The sequence below is a fragment of the Oncorhynchus clarkii genome, chromosome 19 (assembly GCF_045791955.1).
Source record: "Oncorhynchus clarkii lewisi isolate Uvic-CL-2024 chromosome 19, UVic_Ocla_1.0, whole genome shotgun sequence".
Classification (NCBI taxonomy): Eukaryota; Metazoa; Chordata; class Actinopteri; order Salmoniformes; family Salmonidae; genus Oncorhynchus; species Oncorhynchus clarkii.
The window spans coordinates 34,468,992-34,487,396 of record NC_092165.1 but is presented as its reverse complement, the minus strand read 5'-3'; the positions used below and the strand labels follow the sequence as shown (position 1 = coordinate 34,487,396).

The 18,405-nt window shown below is 42.2% G+C and overlaps 1 protein-coding gene across 2 annotated transcripts; it reads right to left on the bottom strand.

Annotated features, from left to right (window-relative positions):
- Positions 1-451: 451 nt before the first annotated feature.
- LOC139375076 (melanoma inhibitory activity protein 2-like) lies at positions 452-17,599 on the bottom strand. 2 transcript variants are annotated; one of them, XM_071116501.1, is made up of 23 exons: positions 17,377-17,599; positions 15,049-15,180; positions 14,829-14,939; positions 14,595-14,666; positions 14,355-14,465; positions 14,135-14,206; positions 13,675-13,779; positions 13,318-13,440; positions 10,600-10,711; positions 10,365-10,411; positions 10,184-10,274; positions 9,745-9,883; positions 9,248-9,349; positions 8,914-8,974; positions 8,774-8,809; positions 7,706-7,773; positions 7,503-7,585; positions 7,081-7,218; positions 6,366-6,494; positions 4,550-4,693; positions 2,349-2,398; positions 1,643-1,814; positions 452-1,408 (listed from the first exon to the last, which is right to left on the bottom strand). In XM_071116501.1, the coding sequence occupies exons 1-23, from the start codon at positions 17,476-17,478 to the stop codon at positions 1,233-1,235; spliced, it is 2,376 nt and encodes a 791-aa protein (XP_070972602.1). In that variant the 5' UTR covers positions 17,479-17,599; the 3' UTR covers positions 452-1,232. The 2 variants fall into 2 exon arrangements, with proteins under 2 accessions (XP_070972602.1, XP_070972603.1); XM_071116502.1 differs by having other exon boundaries at positions 17,460-17,588.
- Positions 17,600-18,405: the final 806 nt, after the last annotated feature.

Below are 18,405 nucleotides of genomic sequence, written 5' to 3'. Positions count from 1 at the left end.
CAGTCACACCAACTCTGTCAGGAGGAATGGGCCAAAATGCACCCAACTTATTGTGGGAAGCTTGTGGAAGGCTACCCGAAACATTTGACCCAAGTTAAACAATTGAAAGGCAATGCTACCAAATACTAATTGAGTGTATGCAAACTTCTGACCCACAGGGAATGTGATAAGAAATAAAAGCCTAAATAAATCTCTATTCTGACATTTCACATTCTTAAAAGAAAGTGGTGATCCTAATTGACCTAAGACAGGGAATCTTTACCAGGAATTGTGAAAAACTGAGTTTAAATGTATTTGACCAAGGTGGATGTAAACTTCAACTACATGTCAGAGCTAGACGTTGTGTCACGGCACAGCTGATTACGGTCCTTTTCAGGTCATGTAAGGGTTAGTTCTACCTGAAGAAGACCAATATGGCATGCCATTTGTAAAGATGACTTGAGCAGAAAAGTGAGTTGCCATTCATTTATTCTATAATTTGTGATTCCATCCTTATCCCCTAAATCATTTGATCTATGAAAATGTAAGACAAGTAAACACTTGAGCATAATTTATTAGACTTTTACAATATCTCATATTCCCTCAAGGCTAACACTACTTAATTTCTTGACATTTAATGATCAAACTATGGACGGTCAAGAACTCCCAGCTAAAAAGTAATGAACATCTTTCAGGTCAATTGACAGAAAACGTGAATGGACTAAGGGTGGTATACACACACACTTCCCTTTTCACAATATTGACAATATCTTAATATATACACATGGCAAGAATGTTTTGACATTGCAAGAAAACACAGCCTTCTCAAATTTGCCCAAGTCACAACTCAGAAAAAGGCAGTCTCAGAAAAAGGCAGTCTCACAGGCAGTTCACCATCAGCAGATTCACATAACTATGGAACTTCTTCAAAAAGACACTGCATTCAACACCAGAAATACACATAGCAACAGTGATCACTCAGTAGTTCCAGTTCATGGTGGTATTGTATTCTCTCAACAGTCCTAATAAGCCACTAATCTATTTGTGTGTGTGTGTGAGAGACAGTGGGGAAACAATTCCACTGTCGGCCTCTAAAAAAGGGAAAGACAGTCAAATGACAATTGGTTACACTTCATGAAACAGTCCTTGAGCATACCCTAAGTCGCTCACTACCAGCACAACAGGAAGTGAAGTGCCACACAGGAAGCAGGCGGAGAGAGAGTTTCTCCCTCATAGGGAGGGGGAGAGATGGCTCAGATGACATCATGTGGAGAAGGGGACTGATCAGGAGGCTGTTCGCTGTCTGGTGGGGAGTGCCTTGGAGGGGGTCCAGGGGGAAAACTGTCTGGGTGGGGCCTCATGGGAGCGTAGCCCATATGCAGCAGAGGTGGAAATCGCCCAAACATTCCCGGGGGAGGTGGTCCTCGCACTTCAGGGGAAAACAAGGGGGAAAGCTTTACGTATAGTCAGTCTAACAGTATACATGCAGAGTCATTTAACCTGCAAGATGTAGTGAATGTGGTATAAAATTATATTCCTCATCTCCCACCCATAGCTTGTTAATAGAACCAAATTACATAAAAACCTTCAGTTATAAATGCATTATAAGTACAAAGCACATATGAGCCTTTAATATGTAAGGGATACAGAGAATAATACTTACTGCCTATGGGTGGCCCTGCTGGACCTCGTGGGGGGAAGAAGTCTGGGGGTCCGTAAGGGCCTGGGGGGCCTCTGCGTGCAAAGTAAGGGTCCATGGGGGGGAGGGGACCCATACCAGGGGGTCCTAAGGGAGGAGGCCCCATCCTCAGATCTCCAGGTGCTGACATGTGGGACTGCGGAAACATTTTAAATATAGATGTAGAATCTTAATTTGATCCCCTTTTGCAGGAAAAATGTCAGGGGAAAAAAATATATACTATTCATTTTAGTTACTCAGTCTAAATAGTCAAATAAAAGGGCAATTTCAAAATGTGGTAGAATGTGTAGAATTGCAGAAAATCTGTGAAACTGCTCATTTTTCTCTCCACCCCATGGCAAATAAGTAGAATAGCAGCAAAGCGCTGTTTTTCTCTTTTGGGGGGGGGGGGGGATTTCTTTCACCCGGGGCCCCCAAAAGGCTAGGGCCAGCTCTGACTGAATGTGTGGGTTTGAATGTGGGTACGCAGACCCATGAGCCACTGCGGCCATGATGGCAAACTCAGATTCTTTGTAATCCCACACCCCTGTCAAAGTTAACCATCCCTGTAGTAGAACATTTTATGATCCCCAATGGGAAATTGGTTTTACAGCAAAATATGCACCTATGGACAGAGAGACAGTACATGAATGAGCCAATGTATTGTTAATATAAGGGTTAGAATACTTACATCCCTTTCATTTTCACCAGGACCCATGCTGTTTTCCATAAATGATGAGTCTGCAAGAACACAAGAGAAAAAACACAGTAACAACCTAGCTATATCCACTTCAATCTTTGGTGGGTTTATTTCATTCAATCCTTAAGAACTTGATGAAAAGAGGGTTCATTCATGCTCTTTAATGCCATCAGCTCAACTCTGTCAAAACAAGGGAGTTTCCACATTGGGCACAGTGTTATGATTAATATGTATTGCTTGAAAAAGTAATACATGACATGTTATGGATTTCTTTGTGTGGAAAGTAACGTGTTATTACTTTGAGTTACTTTCATGAAAGAAAAAAAATCTCAAACTCAGTTTGACTGTCAGAGGGAGCCGCGCACGCTCTACCAAAGATAGTAAGTAGCCTAACTCAGGTTTGATCACAAGTTTCTCCTTTCATCCGTGGCGCTGCTTTCCTGTGATAGCACAGCTTTTGTAGACTATCATATGGGCTGCTTACACACACACACACTGCATTCAGAAAGTATTCAGACCCCTTGACTTTTTCCACATTGTTACCTTAGTATTATTCTAAAAAATATATATTTATCCCCCCCCCAATAACAAAGCAAAAACAGGTTTTTAGAAATGCTTGTCAAAAATAAATAACTTGTGGAAATGTGATATTTCAGTATTTTTCAGACCCTTTACTCAGTACTTTGTTGAGTCACCTTCCGCAGCGATTACAGCCTCCAGTCTTCTTGGGTATGATGCTACAAGCTTGGCAAACCTATATTTGGAGTTTCTCCCCTTCTCTGCAGATCCTCTCAAGCTCTGTCAGGTTGGATGGGGAGTGTCGCTACACAGCTATTTTCAGGTCTCCAGAGATGTTTGATCGGGTTCAAGTCTGGGCTCTGGCTCAAGGACGTTTAGAGACTTGTACCGAAGCCACTCCTGCATTGTCTTGGCTGTGTGCGTAGGGTCGTTGTCCTCTCTAAACAAGGCCCTTCTCCCTCGATTGCGCAGTTTAGCCGGGCGACCAGTTCTAGGAAGAGTCTTGTTGGTTCCAAACTTATTCTATTTAAGAATGATGCCACTGTGTTCTTGGGGAACTTCAATACTGCAGAATTTTTTTGGTACCCTTCCCCAGATCTGTTACTCGACACAACCGTTCTTGAGCTCTCTTCCTTGGACCTCATGGATTGGTTTTTGCTCTGACATGCACTGTCAACTGTGGGACCTTATATAGACAGGTGTGTGCCTTTCCAAATCATGTCCAATCAATTTAATTTACCACAGGTGGACTCCAATCAAATTGTAGAAACATCTCAAGGATGATCAATGTAAACAGGATGCACCTGAGCTCAATTTCAAGTCTCAGTTCTGTTTTTGTTTTTTTAAATTCGCAAACATTTCTAAAAAAATATGTTTTTCGCTTTGTCATTATGGGGTATTGTGTGTAGATTGATGAGGATTTTAAAAAATGTAATACATTTTACAATAATGCTGTAATGTAAAATGTGGAAAAACAGGTCTGAATACTTTCCAAATGCACTGTACACTAAGAAAATCTGTACAGATATCTGGCCATCTTTTCATTCAAAATCTCTCTCGAGCCGCCAGTTCTGGTTATAGATTGCACGTAATACGGACCCTAGAGATGTATAGAGGGCACACTTGCCACTAGATGGGAAAGCCCTTTACGGGCTTTTGCTATCAAAGAAGCGATCAATGGCTCGCTCAAGAATCAAATGAGGAAACAAGTCGAGATCGGATCATGGAAACGCGTCCAGTAGGGATATGAATCTGAAAGTAACGCACACGTTAGTTGACAAAGAATGTTATAATATCACCCAATTAAAAAAAATGTACTCTGTTACTCATAAAAGTAATCTGATTACGTAATGAGTTACCTAACACTGGGCAAAATATCCTGCTCATTCTCTAGCTAACATTATATTATTCTTCAGAGGTATACTAATCATGTACACTCCTCCTAATTCAGTGTGCTGCTGACAAAGGAGTTTGGTCTGAATCACGTCAGCATTAAAAAGATGCTGTCCTGAAATGTATTTCATCACTTCAGTTACACACTCCAAGCACTAAACATCCTTTTGAAGTTTATTTGACAGAGTGGCTATGGTGCAGAGATACAGTATCAATCACTAAAACTAATTATACGGCGCTGTAATACAGAGAGAGAAAAGGTCAAAAAGGAGGGTTCTCACCAGATTGATCTCCAGGGTGGGGCCCAAAGTTGTGGGGCTCAGCAGGACCGGGGCCTCTGGGTGGGGGGGGGCCCATATGCCCAAGGGGAAAGGCTCCAGGCAGGGGTCTCCTGTAGGGAAGGCCTGGGTCTGGATACATATACCCTTTATGAGCAGAGAGAGAGCACCGTTTCAGCAGCCTTATTCAGACCAGCTGCACTGAGGATGGGGATCAGAGCAGAAATGTCCAAATCAAAACAACCAGTGTGCTGTCCAAAGGGGACTGGAGCCAAAAGCAGAAGCCTCTTTGCAGGTCAAAAAAACAAAAACAAGCATAAAATCATGATGCATTTACTTAGTACACAGAACAGTGACAGTAGTAGAATGGGTATGATGGAATTGTCGTTGACTAATCAAAATACAGTGATGCCACATGCTAATCGCTCCCCCATGATAACTGAACTAAATGGTTAAAAAGTTCCTAGCTCCAGGGCCTCCTGAGTGGCGCAGTGGTCTAAGACGCTGCATCGCAGTGCTAGCTGTGCCACTAGAGATTCTGGTTCGAGTCGACACAAACCAGTGGCGGCTCAGGCTCTGACTCCTCAATACATTAGTGAGGTTGGGCGATTAGGCCTGGCTCGCAGTTGGCGTTCCAATTAATCCCAAAGGTGTTCGATGGGGTTGAGGTCAGGGTTCTGTGCAGGCCAGTCAATTTCTTCCACACCGATCTCGACAAACCATTTCTGTAAGGATCTCGCTTTGTGCACAGGGGCATTGTCATGCTGAAACAGGAAAGGGCCTTTCCCAAACTGTTGCCACAAAGTTGGAAGCACAGAATCGTCTACAATGTCATTGTATGCTGTAGCGTTAAGATTACCCTTCACTTGAACTAAGGGGCCTAGCCCAAACCATGAAAAACAGTCTCAGTCCATTATTCCTCCTCCACCAAACTTTACAGTTGGCACTACGCAGTCGGGCAGGTAGCATTGTAAAAAAAAAACATTTCATGAAGCTCCCGACAAACAGTTATTGTGCTGAAATTGCTTCCAGAGGCTGTTTGGAAATAGGTAGAGTGTTGCAACAGAGGACAGACAGTTTTTATGCACTACAGCACTTGGCGGTCCCATTTTGTGAGCTTGTGTGGCCTACCACTTCACGGCTGACCCATGGTTGCTCCTAGACAATTCCACTTCACAATAACAGCACTTACAGTTGAGCGTGGCAGCTCTAGCAGGGCAGAAATTTGACAAACTGACTTGTTGGAAAGGCGGCCACATTGAAAGTCATTGAGCTCCTCAGTAAGGCTGTGTGCTTAATTTTATACACCTGTCAGCAAAAGGTGTGGCTGAAATAGCTGAATCCACTAATTTGAAGGGGTGTCCACATACTTTTGTATATATAGAGTAGTCATACACTCACTGACCACGACTAGGCCTGCACCTCACAGACTGATAACAACAGTGATTTGAACCAATAAAGAGTATCTCAAACCTCTCACAGGGCCGGCTGACCACAACAGTAACCAACTGAGGGGAATTGTTAAGCTGTGAAATAATCTGACAGTCGATTAACAAATATAACTCACTCTCACCCTATAACTAATTATATTTCTCTACAACCCAAAAGAAAGTACGGACATCTTTACATAGCAAAAGATGGTAAATCATACTGACGTAAATAAATAACGAACACACACCCGTTAGGGCTGATACTGAATGAGTATTTTTCACACACAATATAGTAGGCTAGAAGATTAGAATAACTGCTGTCTGTAGTGATTGGAGGGGCTGCTGAGATCATAAGGGGGGGGGGCGATAGCGGGTGGTCATCACTGTACCTGGAGGGGGTATAGGTGGGCCCCTGCGATCCCTCTCCCAGGTGGGAGATAGCGAGCCACTGTCAGAGTGAGGACCACCACTCCGATCAGAGTCCACCCCACCGGTGGGATCTACTAGGCCTCGGGATACTGGTTATGAGAGAGAGAGACATGTGGGAGTGGTAGGCAAGCAAGAAAGAGAGAGACAGCATAATGTCAATGAGTTCATGAAGCAAGGATGACAAGACCAGAATAATGCGTCATGTGCAAAGACAATGCTCCCTCTGTAGGTGATACAGCTGCATATCATTCCCCATTTTGCAGGTGCATGCTCACCACCAAGGCAATTTAGACTATAAAGATAAGCATCTCTGTAACAGATGCATCAACCTTCAAGCAAATTAAGATTCAGCATGTATTTGTATCAGGTGATTAAGAACAGACTTCAGCATTGCTTTACTCAATTTAATTGACAGAGATTAAATAATAATCAAAACTGAATTAAATAATCTATTTATCCTGCTTTCTTAATGGCATTTTCACCATGTCATGGCACATCAGTTGGTACTAAATAGAAAACGTAAATAGAATCCTAATTATAAACTCATGACATGCCAACGATTAGAACATGATACTCTGCAATGCTTCAAGGACACACGCCTCAAGCCATGTACATTTGGCTGCGGTGCAGTGCCACATGTTGCACTGAAGAGGGGGTTTGGACTGGAGAAGTCACCTCTGCCCCCCGGTGCCATGGGAGGGAAGTTTGGAGAGAGGTGTGGTGGGCCATCCACCAGGGTGGGCGGAGACGGGAAGGTTCTGTTCTCGGAGGCAGGGTGACCCAGGGGGGAGGGGCCATACGGTGACCTTTCACCTGCAGGTCAGGGAGACACAGAAAGTTCAAATATCAGAATAATGACCTATTCAACACCTAGTCCCTATTACACGATAGGCACTCCTGTAGATCTGAGAGGATTGGATGGATATACTGTAAGTAGTTCTGTTAATAATAACTTAATCTTGACTTTCGGATTGTCGCCATATTGCTTTCACCTATCTAATTGTCTCAATGTAGGGAATAGGAGCTAGGGGGCGAGTTAGGATTCAGCGGAGGATATGATTATAGTTAGGGTGATAGGAGGGTTATTGTAGACTCACCTCTGAATGGAGGTCTGCCCATGTTGTCCAGAGCATAGGGGTCTTTCTCCACCAGATCTAGCTTGAACTGAGTATCAGTCAATCTGCATGGAGACACACCACAAGCTGGAGAATACTTTCCACACTGCAGGGAAATACTATTTTGTAGCAACACGTGACAACACTGGTGTCTGGTGAAACTGACTGTTTTCTTTAGTACTTACTTTTGCCTGAGGTGTGCATTCTCTCTTTTAATGTCAGCCAGGTCACGGTCAGCAGCTCGTGCTGCTAGCTACAATGCAGACAATAGAGGTTACAGATGAGTCGCCAAGCTGAGGAAATCCTAATTAAGCACCGATCCCACATGTGTCTTTCTGCTGCTCATCAAGAAAAATTTGATGTGGGTCTTGGGGGTGTGGCTTGATGTGGGTGTGTCATGTTTGTAGATTGTACCATGGTAGTTACGGTTGTTTGTCCCTCTTGAGACACTGTGGCAACATAGCCACTATCACTTCCTCAAAATAGTCAGAATTGATCTAAGGTCTTAGCTAGATCTAAAATTGTGTGACTAAGGTGTTTGGTGCAGTATTTCTCAAGTGTACTGAGTCAGCTGCTGCTGGCTGCACTCATGACTGATTTCGGAGAACATGTCTACAACATCATCAGCAAGCTGTCAAAAAATCTTAAATAAAGCAAAAGCTTCACGCTGTTTACCAGTGCCCAAGCATCACTAGCTAGCTAAGTTCCATGTAGTAGTAGCTAGCATGCAGGCCACGTTAGCTAATCAGCTTATCAAGTCACTGGCGAGTGGGGACGTGTGCGCTTCGGTGCATTTATTTTTTATTTTTTCCTACATTTAAAAATGATACTTTTTTTTACAATTCATTACCAGAGTTTGCATCTGTCTTGCAGTGTTTGGGCAAGTTTGTCTCACTGCCTGGAGGTTCTGCGATTGGATAGAGCGCAATCAGAGCAGATTTTTGGCGTTACCGTCTCGTGTTAGTGGGCATGGTTGCAATCCAAACCCAGCCCTTATGTAAATTGTGATGACCTCAGTTACACAAATCACACAAATCTCACAAAACTCAGTTTAGGAATATACTGACCTTATGACCAAAATGATCCTACTTACACTTTAGTCAATTTTGGCACTGGAATAAACATTTCTAATATCGATGCCACATAGGCTGTTTTCAACCAGAAATGCATTCAGTTGCTCTTTAACATGACTATGAGCTGAGGTGTGCGCCATAGTGTGTATGTGTGTATGTATGTTACTACTATGTACTTACCCAGTTATTGTGTGCCTTCTTTTCCTGGGAGGTTATCTGAAAAATGGAGGGAGAATGACATTTGTTATTGGCCATGCATCAGATAATTGCATGTGGTTTATGTTTTCCCGCCTCTTATGACAGACTGTCAGATCTCCCACCTGGATCTTGTAGGCCTGGTTGGTCTTCTCCAGCTCATCCTCCAGGTCTTGTGCTCTTTGCCTTTGTGTGGAAACAAAACAGCACCTTGATGCAAGCACTCGCAATACAAAATGCCCTGCGAAAAATTTTGGACATGTGCAACTCTGTTTCACAAAATTAATTGGATGTATTCGATTGACAGCAAGTGTACTGGAAGTATACCTTTAAAATTCAGGCCTGTATGAAAACACCGTAAACAAGAGATTTGCAGGGTAGGTTTGGAGACAGGTGATATCTGGAGTCGGGGATGGTTTGTTTGTGTGTGTGTGTGTGTGTGTATGTCCAGTAGCCGACCTGTAGCTGCTGAGCTCCTCCACGGCCAGGCTGATACTCCTGTCAGCCTTGGTCAGCTTTTCCTCCTTCTGCAGACGCTCCCTCTCCTCCACCGTCAGCATCCTGACACCAGGGAGAACACCCATTATATGCATACCACAAAGTGGAACAGCCATGATCAGACAAACATTACCAGGCCTTGTGTGGTCCAGTGCATCTCAGTTGTTAGAGCATGGCGCTTGCAATGCCACAGATAGTGGGTTCGATGCCCATTGGCATAAAAAAGGTATGCACGCATGACTAAGTTGCTTTGCATAAGTGTCTGCTAAATTACATATAGTATATAGTTATATAATATAATATAGTTATTATGAAGTGTAACAAAACTTTCATAAATCAGCCATTATCCTTCATAAATGTTTTTTTGTTTGTTATGATCAGCCTGTATAAAATTACATAATGTTCATGGATGAAGCTGTGCATTTGGGTCAGCCTTAAGTGTGGCTCCTATACAGTACCTGTGGAGTTTGAGCTCATTCTCCTGGTACATCTCCGTCATGATCTGCAGTTTCTGTTGTAGTTTCTGCACCTGGCCCGTGTACTTCTCACTCTCGGTCTGCAGAGAGTCCTTCTCATTCTCAAGTTTCTTAATCCCCTCTGCAACCCAAGAGTCAACCTGGTGTTAAAAACTAGACATGGTTTTTCGTTAAAGGTCAGAAGTTTACAGCAGTTTAGGCCGGTTTCCCGGACACTGACGCATGTCCTTTTTAGGAGGACAAGGCTTAATATGCGTCTGGGAAACCAACCCTTTGTGTCTGTTGTATCATGAACAACTGAAGCTCATTTCAATATAAACCTACAGTCATTTTATGTAGATTATAAAATTAACCTTGTTATATTCTTGTTTTGTTCTCCGCAGTGAAAAGTTACTACTGAACAGCATAATACTCTGCTTACCTTGGAGATCCTCCATGGCCTTGACTTCATCTGCTAGCTTGGCAAACACCCTGTCCTTGTCTTCATCCACCGACTTCAAGTCTGCATTCATCTGAAAAAATAAAAAACAAGTCTCATTTCTCATCTATTGCTGACAAGAGTTTTGTTTGTAAAACAGAATTTTATTTAAGTGAAGACATACCTTGGCTGCATGAATGAGTTTCTGTATTCTTTGTCGTTGATGGTTATCTGTGTATAAAAAAAAAAAAAGTTACATCTGGGAAGACACAGATATCCCACTTCCTCAATATCCTGACACAAATGTTTTTTTTTTTAATCCCATCCGATGATCATGCATAATAATACGAAGAGATGGTGAGCGAAAGCCAGTTGATCATACCTACTGGCGGTTATAGTCTTATCTACCGGAACCTCACCTGGCCCCTCTCTATTTTCCACCCCTCGTGTCCCATTTCTCTCCTCTCTGTTGGCTCCGTCCTCCAGCACTGAGTCCCAGTCCTTTATCTTCAACAGGCAGTCTGTCAGGGACTAATGGAGAGAGTGAGAGCGAGAGAAAGCGTGAGAAGGCTTTACCATTTAAATAACTATAGTTTTTCCCCCAAGGAAACTTATTTTGTTGAGTGATACAACAAAACACAGTATATACCATTTACAATAATTAACAGGCAATCGAGGATTACCATTATGACCATAGCCTCAAATAGTTGACACCCTAAGTGGCGCAGCCTAACTAATTGTTAGTTGACACTAGGGCTGTGGCGGTCACAAAATGTCAAAAGCCGGTGATTGTCAAGCAAATAAACTGTCGGTCTCACGGTAATTGACTGTTAATATAAAAACATTAAGCATCTCCTGGCTTCCACAATTTTTTTTATTTATTTAACTAGGCAAGTCAGTTAAAAACAAATTCTTATTTACAATGACAGCCTAGGAACAGTGGGTTAATAACTGCCTTGCTCAGGGGCAGAACGACATATTTTTTTACCTTGTCAGCTCGGGGATTCGATCTAGTAACCTTTCGATTACTCATCCAACACTCTACCTGCCACCTACAAGCCATTTTAAAAAGTCTAATAAATCCATGTAATATAGCCTACACCTTCACAATAAATCCATTATTTTAGACAGGTCTAAAGAAGCATGATATGAAGAACATGTAGTCTATTTCAGGAAAAGAATAGAACTCAGATGTCCTTATGTTAGGTCCTGATGTGGCTGTGCCAAATGGCTGTGGGCTACACTAGTTAATTTAGCAGACAAGATTTGCTTATAATTCCCTGGCCTTATTTTATATTATAGTACGAAGAATACAAATGAACAAAGTTGAACAAATATAAATATTTTCTCCAAACAATTTGAGTGAGTGCACACGAGGCTATTCTGTGTTGAGCGGTTAACAAAGAAATAGGTACTCCTATATGCTTAATTTAGAGTTATTAAAATAACTTAAGTTCTACAAATATTGGGCTATATGTTTTGATTTTTAATACATTGTAAGGCTGCATGATGAGACGAATGATGATTTGAATGAAGTCTGTTTTGCGCAAGGCTGTACACACAAATCATTCACAAATTTGACAAGCACTTGATAATTCCTCAAATTTCATGGCGGCAACCCCTTTGCGGCCATAACGCGCCCCCTAAAAAATCCATGCCTTTTGCGGCCAGAGTGCTGCATTGAGCCCTTCTCCCGGTGTGTGCTGTGCAATCCGAAGCGTCTCTCACTCACACTGCTTTCCATCACGTGATCTTTTTTTGTGTTTTGAGATCGGTCTTCCTCACAGGCTACAAGTTAAGACAGAAACATCAGGGACGCAACTGCGCCCTTATCCAATTCAGAAGTGCATATTGAAGATATTTTGTCAGTCAACAAGATGTGGTGGCCTAACAAACAACAAAAGCACTAGCCTATGTCAATCTACTATCCCCCACAGTACAAAAGTCGACCTATTCTACTCTGTGCAAGAAATAAATATTCCAAACAGTCTGGGACAGTTGTGGGATGTGATAGATCCCAAATGATGCAAACGTTTTTTATGCAATGTGGCTGACGCAACAGATCAGAACGTTTAGCTTAAAAATGTTGATAAACTATTAGGCTATTTCTTCACATTATAAACACAGCAATGTGCACAGGCCCGAATGTTTCAAAACACCATTATCAAAAATGACCGCAAATGCAATTATGCATGTAATGCTTTTATTATTAAGGTGCATTTTATGGTGAAAATGATCTTCCCCAATCTTGAAACTCACTCGCTGCTTATATATGCCAGTTAGGGTCTACACCCCTTGTAAAGCTGATCAATGTGCTTAATTTTAAGAAGTTATTTGGCCACTTTAGTTGTGATACAAACCATATAGACCTATGGGCTAGGCTACATGAGGTGTGCGACTATGAGTCGCAAAAAAAAAAGGCATTGTTTCTTATGCTGGGCATCATTCACAAATGATAATATATAATTCACAAGTGATAGGCTAATATTGTCACCCATCAGACTATTCTTTGATTTAATCTGGTCTTTACATATACTAAATAATATATGTGTGACATTTGTTTTGATTTCGAATGGACCATTATCATGCACCTGCAAACAGAGGATGCTTTTCCCTGTGGTTTATTTTCATGCCAGCCAGGTAGGATCTACTCCTGTTGTAAATATAAGCAATGTGCTTAATATTAGGAAAGTTGAGAAATAACTATAAAAAGCTGATGGGATCCTCCTCTTTTTATTAGCGGCCATCAATCGGTTTTCTCCCGCAATTGCCTATAGAAATGTTGCGCAACATGAGCTCCTATGACGCGTTTACATTGATGTCAGAGTGATTAGAGGGACAACAGAGAACTGAGTACCAGGTAGTAAACAAGTTTGGTAGGCTACTAATGACCAGCAGCAGCCCTTGGAGAAGCTTAATTACCGTGACTAAACAGTCATCTGGAATTTGACTGCCTTCATGACTGCCGGTGTGGCGGTAATACGGTCACCGCAACAGTCCTAGTTGACACCCTCAGTAATATTCAAAGTGTGTGGTGATTGCTTTGTCCCAGTACAGGAAAGAATATGCAAATGTTTGTTATAGGCACACATTTAGCTGCATGTGGTTTTTGCCAGTGCAGTAATATGAATGCAAACCTTGATGCTCTCGTCTTTGGTGGCAGCATCCTGCACCATTCCAGTGTAGGAGCTCTCACACATCCTCATCTCCTCCTCCAGTTCACTCATCCGCTCCCCCCAGTCCTCTGCTTCCTGGACCAGCTGTGGGAAGAGGGGGAGAGGGTGAGGACCCCACCAGAATATAGGACACTTTCTGCTTTCTCTTCAGCACAACCCATGCAGGTTCTTTGTATAAAACGGCAACCAGGCCTGATATGGAACTGGAGTATAAAACACAATAAGTGACAGAGCCATACATACAGATATCAATGGCTCTGATTCGTGGGCACTGTATAGCTAGCTGTAAATGGACATATTATATGTCAGGTTACATACCTGTGCATTTTTCTCCTGGAGCAAGGCCTTCTCTTCTTTTGCTGCCTCCAGATTATTCTGATTCCTCTCACTGTTCATGTCATATATTTTTAGGGTTGTCTGTGCCTGAAAAGAGCAAAATGTGTTACATCTATCCTGGCTCTAAGTGTGTGGACATTTTTTTAATTTTACCTTTATTTAACTAGGCAAGTCAGTTAAGAACAAATTCTTATTTTCAATGACGGCCTAGGAACAGTGGGTTAACTGTATTGTTCAGGTGCAGAACGACAGATTTTTACCTGGTCAGCTCAGGGATTCGATCTTGCAACCTTTCGGTTACTAGTCCAACACTAGGCTATAACCACTAGGCTACCTGCCGCCCCGACATGATTAACATGCCGAACAGGAAGGAATTACCATTAACGTGTTGTTCATGATATATAACACTGTAATGCGGACCAGTGTCAGCGTCATACTTCACCTGTTCTGTCTGGGACTTGAGGTCCCTGGTTTCTTCTTCTACAGTTTTCAAGGTTTCCTGCATATCTGCAATCTGTAAAATCACACAAATCACCACATCTCAAAAATAAATGAACTGAAGTATGAGAGCAAAGAGTGAAACTGAAAAAATAAAAGATGTAACGCATAAACATCAAAACACAGGAAAAGGTGAAAAATGTCCAGTCCGAAGTCAAACTCACCGTCTTCTCCTGTTGCAACCTCCTCGCTCTCTGGATATGTAGGTCCTCCTTTAACCTTTCTATATCATCTCCAAGCTGTGTATTTGACTGTTTCAGCCTCTGGAACATCACCTGAAGAGGAGACCATTATAGGTTTCCTCGGACTTGAAAGTCACACGCATACCAAGTCCTTTTATACCATTTATGAGAATCTTTATTCAGTATTGAGAACAATTATACTGTGTAATTTCTGTGTCTTACCTCCAGATTCTCCCTCTCTGCGGCGTGAGCCAAAACGCCACTATTCCGCAGGGCAGATTCCAGTTTTTCATACTAAAAAAGGTACATAATAAACATAAACAAACAGTAGCAAAGGCATTCATAACACACAGGTCTATACAAAACATGTCATTTCCGAGGGCATTGCATTGAATAGTTTGCGAATCCAGTCAGTCAGAAAAACACACACACTGCATTCTTTGACATAGGACTCACTTTTTGTTGAACCTCACTCAAAGTCTTAAGTACTTTGCACTTTTCATCTAATAGTTGAGCCACCTTCAGGCCCATCCGCCGCTCTTTGCCAGAATATAGTCTGCTCTTTATCTGGAAACAAGAACAATTGTGAGCTTGGTCACTCCCCGATCAAAAGAAAGAATGCTGTTGTTCATCTCTATACTTGCATGCTGGTATAAATATCAGACAGTCAACTTACACATTGGTAGAACCTGCAGGTGAACAATAGGAGGGTGCCCAACCCCAGTAACGTAGTGATGATGACAGCTTCCCATGGAAGTCCATACAGGTCAGGACCTGGCCTTACGTCATCAGGAAGGGATGACACAACCTGGGTAGAAAATCAGACAAATTGCTTACAATCAAAGGACTTGCTATAGTATTTTTATTCAGGTTTCAGGCCCTGGATTGTGGGTACATAAGTCAAAATGCAAACGTCCAACTTCCTCTAAAACACAGACACACAGCTAGTTGTTGTGAGTGATTGAAAAGTAAAGTGATTGCAACAAGGAGCCACAACAAGCTCGCATTTAACACCATTGTCTACTCCAAGTTCGTCACCAAGCTTAGGACTCTGGGTCTGAACACTTCCCTCTGCAACTGGATCCTGGACTTCCCGACGGGCCGACCCCAGGTGGTGAGGGTAGGCAACATTAACTCGGTCACGCTGACCCTCAACACAAGGTTGTGTGCTTAGTCCCCTCCTGTACTCGCTGTTCAACCACAAATGAGTGGCCACGCACAACTCCAACACAATCATCAAGTTTGCTGACAACACAACGATGGTAGGCCGGATCCCCGGCAACAATGAGTCACCCTACAGGGAGGCAATCAGTGACCTGGCAGTGTGGCGCCAGAACAACAACCTATCCCTCAACGTCAGTAAGACCAAGGAGCCGATCGTGGACTACAGGAAACAGGAAGAGTGAGCATGCCCCCATCCACATCGACGGGGACGCAGTGGAGCAGTTCGAGAGCTTCAAGTTCCTTGGGGTCCAAATCACGAAAGACTTAATATGGTCCAAACACACGCACACAGTCATGAAGAAGCTGTGATAGCATGGGCCCTCAAAAAGTTCTACAGCTGTACCATTGAGTGGCTGGCTGCATCACTGCCTGGTATGGCAAAAGTACTGCCCTCAATCACATGGCGATAAAGAGGGTGGTGAGGACAGCCCAGTACTTCACTGGGGCAGAGCTCCCTGGCGTCCAGGACATTTATATCAGGCAGTGTGGTAGGAAGGCCCGGACAATCGTTGAAGACTCCAACCTCCCTAGCCATAGACTATTCACTCTGCTTCTGCACAGCAAGTGATACCAGTGCATTAAGTCTGGCACCAACAGCCTCTTGAACAGCTTCTATCCCCAAGCAATAAAAGACTGATAAATAGCTACTACTCTGTTTATCTTATATCCTGATGCCTAGACACCTTTCCCATATACATATCTACCATCACTCCAGTATCTCTGCACATTGTAAATACGGTATTGTAACTGACCCTGTACATAGTATGCTTACTTACTTATTGTGTTGGTCATATTTATTGGGTGTTTATTTGTATATATATTTTTATATTACATTGTTATTGATTATTGCATTGTTGGGTTTTGAGTTTGCAAGAACTGTATTTCACTATACTTGTGTATGTGACATTAAACTTTAAACGTGAAACTAACTAGGCAGCTATCTAGCTACTTAGGGTGTTTTAACACTTGGTCAATTTCAGTACATTTTTGTGAACTCAGTGCGGTTGGCTTATTTTTTAGTTTTGAGATCGGTTTGCATGAATTCTGCGGTCCGGTTCACTTTTTTTTTTTTAGGGCAATGTGAACAGAAAGCTTCCCAGGTTCGCTTGTCAGTATACCCGCACCACACACACTATTTTTGAATTTCCGCGCATCCTTGACAATCCTTAATCAATATCTAAAAACAGCACGCTTTTCCCCCGCGAATCTGCACATCATCTTCTCTCTTTTGTTGCACCAATGTGAGGGTTTATGGTAGGGGGACAGGTGTTGCAGTAGTCTAGTGTGTGGTACAGGAATAATTACAAGCGAACCTGGGGAGTTTTGTGTTCACAATACCCTAAAAAGGGAACCGTACCTCTGAATTCAAGCGAACCGTACCTCTCGAGAGGATATCGGTTCGCTTCGGGGGCTCTTCGCTTAAATAATTAAGCGAACCGCAATGAGTTCACAAAAATTGACTGAAAGGGACAAAGTCAAGTGTGAACACACTTACATTAGGATGCAATAGATATCTAACGTTAGTTAGCTGGCTAAATGAGCTAACATGTCATTAGTTTACGTTCCGATATCTTACCAGGAAACAGTGTTCTCGAGGACAACAAGACAATACACTAGCTAACTAGTTAACTAAACTATGTAGATAAGCCATATTTGACAGTCCTACACAATGAATCATTGAATTCACAAAGTTGGGTAACGCTAGCTACACCATTTGATGTTTTTAGCATTGACTAGTCCAAGCTAGCCATCTAGCATGCTAACTGGATTTGACACTCACATCTCTCACTTTCTCCACGGCTAGAGTGTAATAGGTCCTTGCTGTCATTTTAAAATCCGCCAATTGGGTAGCAACTGCCTCACCACTTGTTTGATCTTCCATTTGTCGAATATTTCATTGAAATATTATTTCCATGATTATATTAACATTGAAAAAACAAATGCCCAGCTGTCATCCTGAAGTATCGTTGGCAACATGAAACTAGAGTTGGGACACGTATGACGCTCAAACGTGCGCAGGTTGATGCTATTTTATGCACCCAGAACTCGCTCAAACGACTCACTTTCGTTTATATTGTCCTAAAACGAATATTGGTTGATTTGTATAATTCTAATCCTACACAATAATGTGTTTTATTTGACTTTTCACTCAAAAGGAGTATTGGTAAATGTTTCAGCGCCCCCATTTCCTGCTTTAATGTTGAGTTGGTATATTCTCAACGTCACCAATTGTAGAACTATCCATGCTATCTTGCATCATTGGGACACCCCTAACCCATGACGTTGCCATTTAAAATGGTTAAAATTAGAGTTAGGTTAGAGTAGAGGTTAAGGTTAGGGTTAATATTTAGTTTAGGGACGTCCAAAGGATTCCAAATAGCCCAAAATCTGTCCACGAAGTGAGGCATTTTTGTATGGAGGTCAATCAGTGTCTAATTTGGTGAATAACAAAATCGAATTGCTAATTTGCTATGTGAGTCTTATTTGATTGACTATAAATGTCGTAATGGTTAGTTTGTTACAAATGCACTGTTATACGTGAATGCACTGTTATAAGTGAAGGCACGTGGCATTTCGGCATCTTTGGAAAAAACTACTATATCGGAGTTGTCGGTGTTGTCATAGAGATAGAGGACCCATAAAATAAAATGTTATTGGTCATACACATTTCGCAGATGTTATTGTAGGTGCTTATGATTGATAAAAATCCGTTTTAGCATGGACATAACCCCTTTTAGCGTGGGGAAAGGGGGATACCTCGGTCAGTTATACAATTCTGCATTTAACCTAACCTCTGAATCAGAGGTGC